Source organism: Arachis hypogaea, chromosome 3, assembly GCF_003086295.3.
Source record: "Arachis hypogaea cultivar Tifrunner chromosome 3, arahy.Tifrunner.gnm2.J5K5, whole genome shotgun sequence".
Taxonomy (NCBI): Eukaryota; Viridiplantae; Streptophyta; class Magnoliopsida; order Fabales; family Fabaceae; genus Arachis; species Arachis hypogaea.
This window is the reverse complement of record NC_092038.1, coordinates 141,638,550-141,651,586: the sequence shown is the minus strand read 5'-3', so window position 1 is coordinate 141,651,586 and position 13,037 is coordinate 141,638,550. Positions and strand designations below refer to the sequence as shown.

The 13,037-nt window shown below is 32.1% G+C and overlaps 1 protein-coding gene across 1 annotated transcript; it reads right to left on the bottom strand.

Annotated features, from left to right (window-relative positions):
* Positions 1 to 4,692: 4,692 nt before the first annotated feature.
* LOC112736107 (glutaredoxin-C9-like) lies at positions 4,693 to 5,043 on the bottom strand. The gene has a single exon (XM_025785451.3). It carries the CDS (start codon positions 5,041 to 5,043, stop codon positions 4,693 to 4,695), a length of 351 nt encoding a protein of 116 aa, XP_025641236.2.
* Positions 5,044 to 13,037: the final 7,994 nt, after the last annotated feature.

The following is a 13,037-nucleotide window of genomic DNA, read 5'->3' as shown; positions in this document are numbered from 1 at the left end:
TTGAGTGCTATCACCATCACTGATTTGTCATATCAAATTTTTTTTAAATAAAAATAACTGCATATGATTTTTTACCATTTATATATAAATATATATTATTTAATTTATTTTTATTACATATTTTACATTTTAATATTTATTTTATACAAATAATTAATTTTTTATATACATCTAACGTAATTTCACTTAAAATACCCTTTCATTTTTATTTGACGATGAAATTTATTTCTAGTATAATTTTATATTTTTGTCATGGTGTGATAAGTATTAGATCCAAATGAAGAATCTTGAAATAACAATTAATAAATTGTTTAATTCTTTAGTAAGTTTAAAGTCACATGTTTAACTTTGGAATCTGTTATTATTAACTTATTATACAATTATCATTATTAGATTAGACCATCTACATTATTATTCATTGAATCAGAGACGAATTTGGAAATTTGTAAAAGAGGAGTCAAAAATTAAAATATTATATAACTAATTATAATATTATATATTTAATAATATATATTTTATTTTAATTAAAAAATATTAATAAGTGATTGTTATATAAAAAGTTATCTTAGTTTTTATCATTTTTTTTATTTTAGATTTGATAAAATATAAATATTATCTATTTTTTAATTAGTTTAGTTTATTGAGTATTATTATGACAATAAATTATATTTTTATATTTTATATTATAAAAAAATATATTATAAAATAATATAAATAAAGTATTTCAATAATTTTGTTATATGTATCTAAAATATATTTGTAAATAAAATATATAAAATTAATTATTTTAATAAATTTATTTAATATGTTATAATTTTAATATCATAAAAAGATAAATTTTAAAATAATTTACTTTTATGCATGTATTATAATATATAAAAAAAAATTAACATCTAATTAGATATCGATGTAATTATAAATATTAAAATATTTTTATACGATAATAGGTGTAAAATTAAAAAATATATTTAAAAAGAGAAAAAAAATTAAATATTAAAAGCATTAAAAATTTATTTAATCAAAAAATAATTAGCAATAATATTTTCTCAATTAAGAATTATTACTTACTTTTGAATTTAATAATTCAATTATTTATATAAGATATATAATTATTTTCTATATTTTTTAATAAAAAATAAAATTATACAATATATAATAATTTTATACACTTAAAATTACTAACATTTTTTTCTAAAAAATTTGGGGAGCCACGGCCTATGCTTGCCCCTTTAAATCCGTCCCTGCATTTAATGCAATCCCTTTTTAAACTCGAAGACTTTAGACCTGTGCACCCTTTGCATATACACACGGTGAATTATTTAATTGGCATAAATGTCATCATGAAAAGAAGATGGAGAAGAAGGGGGGACATTTTGATAATTGACATATGAAAAAGTATAGTGTATTAATATATTATCTGTCAATTTATTATCAACAATAATTAATTATTATATTTTAAATACTTATATAAGAAGATATATTTAGAAAATACATCTATAAAAATATTTTTATTAGATACAGTCATAAAAAAGATATTTTTATTAGATACATTCACAAAGATATTTCCATTAAACACAGTCATAAATAAGAATTGATAGATATTGACAGAAATACTATTGATAATGTACCGAGATTGTTGACATATACGTACGGCATACAAGTAATTGTAATATATATATATATATATATATATATATATATAATTCCATGTCACCTAATAGATAGGGTGTGAAGTGTGTAGTGTGAAGATCGTTCTTCTCTTTAATGTCTAAACTCTAAAGTATGGTCAATTCTATCATCGTTATGCCTTTCACAACCCTAAATCTTCATTCAACAACAAAACTTCCACCTTATCACCCTTTAGCGCACTTGCCCCGCCTTTCTTGCTCTCAACTATTCACAAGATACAAATCCAAATAACATTGGACACAACATATGAAGAAGAAGATGACGAAGACGATGAAAAAGAGAAAAGTTATTCGGTGTTTTGACCACCCCTATTACCAATATTCTCAGCGTAAGCCGCGGCAGCATGTATGTTCAATAGAAATTTAAGGGCCTTAATTAGCCTAATGTATAATAACTACCCGTGTGCATATAGTGGCATGCTGGAAATTAGGATTCTAAATCATTAGGGAAAAACTCAGGTAGAATTATCTTTACTCAAATATATTAAATAATCTAAAAATTTTCGATACACGATGACAACTGCATATTTATTAATGTAATCCACGTGTCTCAACATTTAGTAATTTATTTAGTCACAAAAATATTTAGTGATTTATCTGTACTTCCATGCATGGTTGGTATATTAAACTTTGAGTGTGGTCTGAATAATTAAGTTAGCAGTAATTTATAATTTTATTTTATTTTTGGTTAATATCTCATATATAGAACTATTAAACTGATTAATCCGGTCTATTTAAATCCGACTCATTTATCATCTTTTCATTTTGATATAAGGTTGAGTTTCTTTGATCACATAAAGAGAATAAAGGAAAGCTAAGGCTTTGGTTCTTATGTTTATTATTAGTGCAAAAAATGCTTAGGAAAATGGTTAAGGAAGTGAGAAGCATCCAACGCGGTCATAACACCTCAAAAATGCTCTTTAGGGTTTCCGTAGTTGGAACTTGGAACCAATCTTTGAAGAGGGATCTACAGATTAACAGATTATGCCAAAGGGGAAGCTCTTTCTTTTCCCTGCATTAATTTCTTTTGTATCTTACTTTTTGTTGTATAGATCTATCAATGCCTGAAAAATATAATATAATGTGTTAGTGCTTTGCACACCCAGAGGTTAAGGTCAATTTTCGTCATCAACAAAAATAGCAAGCGGTTTCATTTGCTTTTCTTTTTTCATCAGAATTGTCTGGTCTAATTATAATTCGGCTCTATGTTTAATTTGTTTGATTTGGTCATGTCTATTTAAACCTTCCATATATTAAGGAAATAATAATTTAAAATTATTTTATGAGAAATATTAGGGTTATCATCATTTATTTTTTGATTATGAATTAGTTATTAATATTTAAAAGTATGGACTAAAGTATGTTGTTGGATTACCAGATTAAAAGAATTTGATTGATAGTTAAAAATAATAATAAAAATAAATAAATTCTGATAGTTTTTTATTTTTTATTTTATTTTAAATTTATAATTTTATATATATGTAATATTTATAATTATATATTTATTATATTTAAAAATATTTATTTATTTATAATAATTAAAAATATAAAATAAAATAGTTTTAGACTATTTTAAATAATTTTTTATTATCTGTTAAATAGTTAGTTATTTTTGTGTGTGTATGTATTAGGTAGCTAATTAATCTGTAAAAAAAGTAATAAAAAATATTATTAAATAAAATAAAATAATTTTAGATTATTATTCCCTTATAATTACTAAAAGATAATAAGTTTGGAAAATGAGAGGAAAGAAGAGATTAGAGTGAAATAAAGATATTGATGCACGGTGATGGTACGGTCGTAGTCATAGACATGCAGTTATCATGTCCTTTGGGTCAAATTACACATACATCTCTCAGTCTCACTCATGACTCATGCCTTCCCATCATAACTACTACTGTACTAGTGATGATTTCACAATAGGATCCGATAAGGAATATTAGGGAACACAATATAGAATCGGTAATCATTTTCTCCAACTCTACTGCACACCAGACTCTGTCTCCAATGCTTTCTGCAAAAAATCAAATAAGTACTATACCCTGCTTTGTAGCATCTTACTACTCTTTACATTTCTTTACTTTTTAAGTTTTTTTAACAAATTTCGTTTGTTTTCTTACGTAAAATTCGAACATGAGATTATTGAAGAGTGTAGAGTGATTAACATAATTCATCAAGTTTATTTACTATATTACTAGTGTTGTTAACTTACCAAAAATAACTACGGCGATGATTTGAGAATATGATGTGGAGTTGTCGGCTTGAAGAACGTAACTACTCTGTCTGTGTGCTGAATTCCAGGATGGGGGATCTTGCAAAAGCTAAAACCCTACCAACGTAGCCTCATGCTCATGCCATGCCTTCATCTTCCGTACAACAAAAGAACAAAATTTGCTCAATAATAAAGACCAATCGAATCATTACCTCAGATTTCTGGGAAGACTGTCCCTGTCAGCTCAAGCACTACCTTTAGCGTGACCAAATCTTGTGCTGTTTATTTTAACTTTTAAGTTTGAATGAAGCAAATACACAACATTTTCCTTTCGTTTCTAGATTAGGAAAAAAAAAATTGAAAATTAACTTGTTTTAACTAATAATTAGTAAATTTTTGTGATTAGTTATATATTATTAATTGGAAAATGACACACAAATGGTCAAGTTAGAATAATATATAGTACATCACTACATTGTTTTGACACATGCCATGAGGTCACGCTGCAGCCTTTCCCTGAGAAGATAAGAGACTACAGACCAATGGAAGAAGAAGCAATGCAAGAATGAATAAAGGGTCTTTATTATTTGTATTTGTAATCCTCATTTAATTAGGCGAGAGAAACGAACTGATTTAATTAATAATATTGATGATATGCATCTGTGTTCATATATAGGGTTGGAACCTGAAATTGAAAAACCCTCTAATTACATATAAGCACAGATATATTAGATATACGCACTCTGAAGCTAGCTAGCTAGTTAGGTTGCATTGATACAGTGATAATTAAAGTTAAAGCCAGAGAGCTCCGGCTTCCTTGAGGAGAGGAATGAGGCTGCCATTGATGTGTGACGCCATCAGAGTCTGGACACCGCCAAGGAACTTGCCGCCCACGAACACGGCGGGGACAGGCTGGAGCGTGCCGGAGAGCTGGTAGAGGGCGGCCTCCATGGCCTGACCGGAGGCATGCTCGTCCAGCTCCACGATGGTGGGGCCCACTCCTAGGCTAAAGAGGAGGCGCTTCACCACCGTGGACATGCAGCAGTCGCTGCAGCTGAAAACCACGACGGCGTTGCTGGATGCCAGCTGTTGCACCATCTCAAAGGCCTTCACCGAAGCCGAAGCTGAAGCCTCCACTTGCATTGCCGATTTCATTACCTGCATACTTATTCTTGCTGGGCTTAATCTAGGGTTTTGAGATTGAAATGTGAGGGGGCTGGGCTCAGGGGCTGTATATATGTATGTGAGAAGATGGAATAAAGGAATGAGATTGATTTGATTTTGTTAGATAAAGAGGGTCACGCGTCTTTTGTACAAGACTGCGTAACCGAATCATGACCTCATCAAATTTCAGACTTGATTACCATGCTACCCATATTCAAGCTTTTATTATTTCTTATGAACCACGTATCAAACATATATACATTATTACTGCATTAATCAATGTTTTAATTCATAAACTCAAATTTCTGTTAACCAACATACATATAGGGCTAAAATCTGTCGTTAAAGAAGTGCAAATTAAATGAACTTATATATACATATATCATGGCAATGAACGAAGGCTAGTCATGATGATGTGATTGAGGAAGTCGAAAACGGGAAACATGCAGGAGGTCATGATCCAGAATGAAAACGAAGAAGCCTTGGTCTTGACCCTTTCCCAGAAAGCCTCGAAACAGTTGTGGTTTCTAGTGGCCAGCATCGCTGCCGAGTGTAAATAAACAGAGGCTGCACGCTTCACAAGCTCATTTCTAATGGCAATGTTTGAATCAAATAACGCTTCATTTCCTCCGTAGAACAACGTTGCATAATGCCTTGTTGGCGGTGAGTTGCACATAACGTCCTTCAAGCTTGTGTATTTTAGGATATTCTCTTCTGATGTGTCCCTAACAATGGAAGGGATTCTACTGGGAAATCTCGGTAATGATGAACGCCCATGACCATCATGACGATTATGCTGATCTTCTGCTGTCTCTGCCTCCATTTTTCTTAACAAAATAATAATCCATATGTCCTTCTCACCTACTTCATGACTCGTACTGGAATATTATATATGCTTGGAGGAGTAATTTTCAGAATGTACAAAAATTAATTCATAGTTTTGAGGCTTGTGTGATTTTTAGGCAGCCTTGGAAAATAGGGTTACAAATAAATAGAGCGATAGAGAGTATTTGGTGGAACGGAACTACTCAGAAAAATTTTAGCCAACTGTTTCCCCAAAATATAGACACCTTTACTATATGTAACGCTTTACTTTCATGACTTTTTCCAATCCACAAATATAAACTCTAGTTCTGAAAAAAAAAAAAAAAATTCTATTTATTAGGACTAAGGTAGTGGGCTATATAAGTAGGTTTGGGCTCGTATGCCTCTTCGTTTGGGCTATAAGTGTTTTGTTAAGAAGAGGAAAAAGATCCAAGATTATACCCGTCCAAATAAAATAAAGAAGTTCACTTTTACCAAAAAAAATATAAAAAAGAAGTTCACTAAAGAAAGTTGGATTGGCCTAGTAATTAGTTTACTAATTCGCTTAAATAAGTGTTGGAGTTTGAATCTTGTCTTGTGCATGGAATAACTCATTAGTCAGTGATAAACTCTTAAATAAAACTCAATTCTGCACCAGATTAATCCTTAATCTATCGAGTTGGAAGATACCGTGAGAAACAAACAAATAAAATAAAATAAAGAAGTTCACCAAAACAAATAAAGAAAGAAGGAAACAAAGAACGAAGATAATGAACTTTTGTGAGCAAAAGAGCAAAGATTATGGCATTATGCATTAATAAAGTTTGTTAATGCATAGAGACCAACGAAAAAGGTCCGCTATATTATTAAAAAAATTGTATAATAATATTTATTCTTTTACAGTGACAGAGAGTGTTTGAGCGTTTTTATATGAAAAAATTGTTAGTCATTACATATAAAAAGTTATTCTTTCGTCACAGATCAGAGTCAAACAAAATTTACAGAATATTATATAATTTTATTATTATTTTGGATAAAATATACTTTTTGTCCCTAAAATTTGGTAAAAATTTTAAAAATACTCTTAAGTTTTATTTTATTTCAATTTTGTTCCAAAAGTTTTTAATTTGCATCAAATATACCCTCGACGGGTAAATTTTTAAAAAATTTAAGACCAATCTAACAATAATGCATGAAAATTATGCTTGATTTGCTTATGTTGAGGGTTGTTCTTATGAAATTGTTGAATTGGTCTTAAATTTTTTGAAAAATTAGCCGTTAAAGGTATATTTGATGTAAATCGAAAACTTTTAAGACAAAATTGAAACAAAATAAAACTTAGGGGTATTTTTGAAATTTTTGTCAAATTTCAAGAACAAAAAATATACTTTATCCTATTATTTTTATTTTAACATATGATCAATAAATATTATCATTTTTAGTCAGTACTTAATCAGTAATAATATGTATTTATATTTATAGATATTTTATATATAAAAAATATATAATTTATATATATATATTTAACAGAATATATTAATAAATTTGTTAATGCACGAAAACCAAAGAAAAAGGTCCGATATATATAAAGAAACTGTATAATAATATTTGTTCTTTCATAGTGAGTTAGTGACTGTGTGTTGAGCATTCTTACTTGAGAAAACTGTTAGTTATTACATATAAAAAAGTTGTTCTTTCGTCACACAGTCAAACAAGACTTACAAAATATCATATGATTTTATTATTATTGTTATTTTTAGTTTGGTCAATAAATATTATTCATTTTAATTAGTATTTGATCAATAATATAATTTGAATCTATATTTATAAATATTTTATATATAAAAAATATATAATTTATACATATATTTATTAAAATTTTGTATATATAAAATAATATAGTTTGTATTTATATTTTTTATAATTTGTATATATAAAATAATAAAATTTATTTATTAAAGATAATTTAACATTTATGTTTATTAAATGATGGCAAAAAATATTAAAGATTGCTAACTCTAAATTTTTTTTTTATTTCAATAATGTTATATCACTAATAAATATTATCATTTTGGAGTAATACTTAATCAGCAATAGTTTGTACCCGATATTTGTACAAAAGAAATATATAATTTACAAAAATACTATTTGTATACTAAAATCAAACACTAAAATCAGTCACTAATGTATTGTGTATAAATACATGTTTGGTTTAATTTATTTTTAATATGTATTTATATTCCAACATGTATTTTATACTGATAGTTGACTTTAGTGGCTGATTTTGGTGTACACATAACATAACTCCTTTATACCTATACTTATTAAAATTTGCACATATAAATCAATACAACTTTTTTTTTACTGAGGATATGGAGACTCGAACCCGCAACCTCTTAATTGAGTATGGGGAGACTATGTCATTTGAGCTATTGCTTCTTGGCTATAAATCAATACAACTTGCATCCACATTTTTCAAAATTTACATACATAAATTAATAAAATTTATTTTTTAAAAATAATTTAATATTTTTACTGACAAATAATAACTAAAATTATTAAAAATTATTGGCACCTAGAATTTTTTTAATTTTATTTTGAAAAGGGCAAACCTTACACGTTTTTTAATTTTGATATTAAATTTATAGTAATGTTTTTTTAATAATGTGTGAAATTTGGTGTGTATTTTTTTCATATAGAGATCACAAATCTGACTTTACGATTTGTAAAATTTAATTTTTTAAAATATAAAATCGACTCTCCGATTTGTGAACTTACACAAATCTGATCCTCTCATATGTAAAATTTAATTTTTTAAAATTTTTAAAATACAAAACCAAATATTTAATTTGTGAACTTACACAAATTTAATCCTTTGATTTGTACATTTTAATTTTTTAAAATTTTTAAAACACAAAGATCCTCCAATTTAAAATTATTTCCATACTAAATTAAAACATACCACTTTTTCATAACCAAGAATAATACAACAATAAGTTTTATATAAAAAAAGGCAGCCAACTTTACAATCATTGAAGCTTATTATATAGACTAGATAGATAATTAGATAGAAATCAAATCTAAAATTGTATTCCTCAAAGAAGGAGCGCAATGTAGTAGGGCAGTAAAGGCTTGCACAAAAGTAAAAGACAAATTTAAAGTGGAGCTACACAACACAACAACCAATTTCTATATCTTTATCTTTATCCCAGAAAGAGTTTGCCTACAGTTTAGTGGGTCGGGTATGTTTGTCGGTATATGTACAAAACAGGTATAGAGATCTATTTTACTTTTATTTTAATGAGAAAGAAATGTATAATGTGTATGCACTATGCATACTGTTCTATGTTTTAGTCTCTTTTGTGTCAAAGTTAGGATGAGGTATACTTTGCGTTCAAAACTGAAAATGACAAGCCAATATCAGAGCAAATGCAAACGCCACCTAACCCAAGCTAAAGATGAGCACTAACTCGTTGTGTATGAAAAATACCAATGCTTATAAAACACTAATATGCACATGCTGCTAATAATTAGGTCCATTATACAATCACTTATTTCTTTTTTCTTTAAAGATTTTAATTTTGATCCTTATAGTCAAATCTGATAACTCTATATGCACGAGAGTAATCATTATATATATACTGTTCCCAACTTTATTGTTAACCAACCAAATAGTATTTCCGTTATGAATTGGGTTAGAAATTTACCAGTGAAAATTACATAACACTAGTAGTCTTTGATTGTTTTTACCTTTATATATTGTCTCAAAAATGGTTTCCTTTGGCTTAATTTAAACAAAACATACACTTGTGACAGTGATAACTACCTTTTTGGAGCAACAATATAATGGGGATGATGTTCTTGAAGAAGCTAAGTGTCACGGCCTTGGACACACTCCAACGCTACCGTGCCGGCACTCGGACTTACTCAACCTCTTGAGCTAAGACCAAGTCAGCCTAACCCTCAATACTTAGCAAGAAAGCTAAGAATACAAGAGAACACAAGAGAAAGGAAGCTTTGGTGGAAGAACACTTTATTGCTCAAGTGTGGTTACAAATGATTCACACACCCTCACACTAACTCTCATCTCCTATTTATAGCCATCCACCTCCTCAATGGATGGTTAGGATTAAATCTAATCAATGGCCTAGATTAATCATCTAGAATCTTCTTTAAAAATATCTATCCTACCACAACTTTCTAAATGTTTCTAGATTATTCCATACCACTCTTTATACTTCTATATACATCTACACCCTTCTAGAATACTCTATGACCTTCCAGAGTCTTCTAGAACCTTCTAGGGTATTCCGGGACCTTCTAGGACATTCTAGAACGTTCCGGAACCATCTAGAGTATTCTCAAACACTCCAGAAAACTATACAAACACTGTTAAATCTAACCTTCTAAAATTTTCCGTGACATTCTCCCCCACCTAATGCGCAGACGTCCTCGTCGCGTTCTGTTCATGATAGCGCTCTAGGTGTTCTTGGAATTGCCACAGATCTTCGCGAGTTTCCCAGCTAGCTTCAGTTATCGGGAGCCCTTTCCACTTGATCAAGTATTGGATACTTGGTGGTACTCCTCTTCGTCGCACGACGCGATTAGCTAGGGTCTCTTCGATTTCTTTGTCAAAAGATCTAATCACCACAGGCGGAGCACGACTCGAGTTACCTCTACTCGGTTCGTCTTGGTCCTCATGATATGGTTTAAGCATACTCACATGGAAGACCGGGTGGATCTTCATAGAGGGAGGGAGTTGTACTTTATAAGCAACCTCCCCAACACGTCCAATGATCTCAAATGGTCCTTCGTATTTGCGGATTAAACCCTTATGAACCTTGCGAAAGGCTTTGAATTGTTGTGGAAGAAGTTTGATCATTACCTTGTCTCCCACTTGATAGCTTGCATGCCTCCTCTTCTTATCTGCCCATTTCTTCATCCTCTTGGCAGCTTTGTCGAGGTAAGAACGAGTGACATCTGCTTGTTCTTCCCAAGACTTAATCATATGATAAGCTCCAGGGCTCTTCCCTGAGTAAGGGGAAGGAAGAGAGTGAGGTGTAAGCGGTTGTTGTCCAGTCACGATCTCGAATGGACTCTTCCCTGTAGACTCACTCCTTTGCAAATTGTATGAAAACTGAGCAATGTCGAGGAGTTTTGTCCAATCTTTCTGATTAGCGCTTACGAAATGCCTCAAGTAACACTCGAGTAAGGCATTCACTCTCTCAGTCTGCCCGTCGGTTTGAGGATGGAAGCTTGTTGAAAAATGAAGCTCTGACCCAAGGAGTTTGAACAGCTCTGTCCATAGTCGTCCTGTGAAGCGTGGATCTCGATCACTAATGATGCTCTTAGGTAATCCCCAGTACTTCACCACATTCTTGAAGAATAGTCGTGCTGCTTCCTCTGCAGTGCAGTCAGTAGGGGTGGGTATAAAGGTAGCATATTTCGAAAATCGATCCACTACCACGAGAATAGATCCAAACTCCTCGGACTTCGGTAAGGCAGAGATGAAATCTAGAGAGACACTTTCCCACGGTCGCTCTGATGGCGGCAGAGGTTCCAACAACCCACTTGGTGTCTTGTTTTCAATCTTATCTTGTTGGCACACAAGACAAGTCTTCACATAGCTCTCCACTTCATCTCTCATTTGAGGCCAATAATAAGAAGATTCAATGAGTGCTAAGGTCCTTCGCTGACCTTGGTGACCAGCCCACTTGGTGTCGTGGCATTCTCTTACCAACTTCCTTCTCAGATTTTCCCATTTAGGAACGTATAGTCTTCTCCCTTTTGTGTAGAGAAGGTCGTTTTCTAACCAAAATCTTTTGGTCTTACCTTCTCTAGCCAACTCCACCAACTTCTTGGCTAATGGGTCGTGATGCAACCCTTCCTTGATGGTATGCACAATATCTCCTTCCACCATAGAAATGGCCGCCAACTCAGCCTTGCGACTCAACGCATCTGCTACCACATTAGTCTTGCCTGACTTGTATTCGAATTCGAAATCAAACTCAGCCAAGAAGTCTTGCCACCTAGCTTGTTTGGGGCTTAACTTCTTTTGAGTTTGGAAGTAGCTTGTAGCCACATTGTCTGTCTTGACGATGAAGTGTGAACCAAGCAAGTAGTGACGCCAAGTTCTCAGACAATGCACCACCGCAGTCATCTCCTTCTCTTGGACAGTGTATCGCCTCTCTGTATCATTCAACTTGCGACTCTCAAAGGCAATAGGATGTCCTTCTTGCATCAGAACTCCTCCAATAGCGTAGTCAGAAGCATCAGTGTGGACTTCAAATACCTTTGAGTAGTCGGGTAGTGCTAGTACTGGTCCTTCTGTGATAGCAGCCTTCAACTCATCAAAGGCCTTTTGACACTCCTTTGACCATTCCCAAGAGTGATTCTTCTTGAGAAGATCAGTTAATGGTGCAGCCTTAGCAGAGTATCCCTTGATAAACCTCCGATAGTAATTAGCCAACCCAAGGAATGACCTCAATTCAGATACCTTGTTTGGCGGCTCCCACTCTTTGATAGCCTTCACCTTTCCTTGATCCATGCAGAGAGTTCCACCTTTAATGATGTGTCCCAAGAAGTGGACTTCGTCCCTTGCAAAGGAACACTTTTCTTTCTTCACATATAGGTTATTCTCTCGCAAGATCTTGAACACGGTTCGTAAGTGTTCTACATGTTCCTCCAAAGTATTGCTATAGACAACAATGTCATCCAAGTAGACCACTACAAACCGATCAAGGTAAGGTCGAAAGATCTCATTCATCAAGGTACAGAAGGTCGCAGGAGCGTTGGTCAAGCCAAAAGGCATCACCAACCACTCATACGATCCATACCTCGTGACACACGTGGTCTTAGGCTCATCGCCATCGGCGATTCTCACTTGGTGATATCCTGACCTCAAATCTAGCTTTGAGAACCACTTGGCTCTACCAAGTTGGTCAAACAAATCGGCTATCAAAGGAATGGGGTATTTGTTCTTGATGGTTACCTTGTTAAGTGCTCGATAGTCGATGCATAACCTCAATGAACCATCATGCTTCTTTTGGAATAAGACTGGTGCGCCATAAGGTGCCTTCGATGGACGGATGAACCCAGCATCTAGCAAATCCTTGAGTTGCTTCTTCAACTCCTCGAGTTCTGGCGGTGCCATTCTATACGGTGTTGAG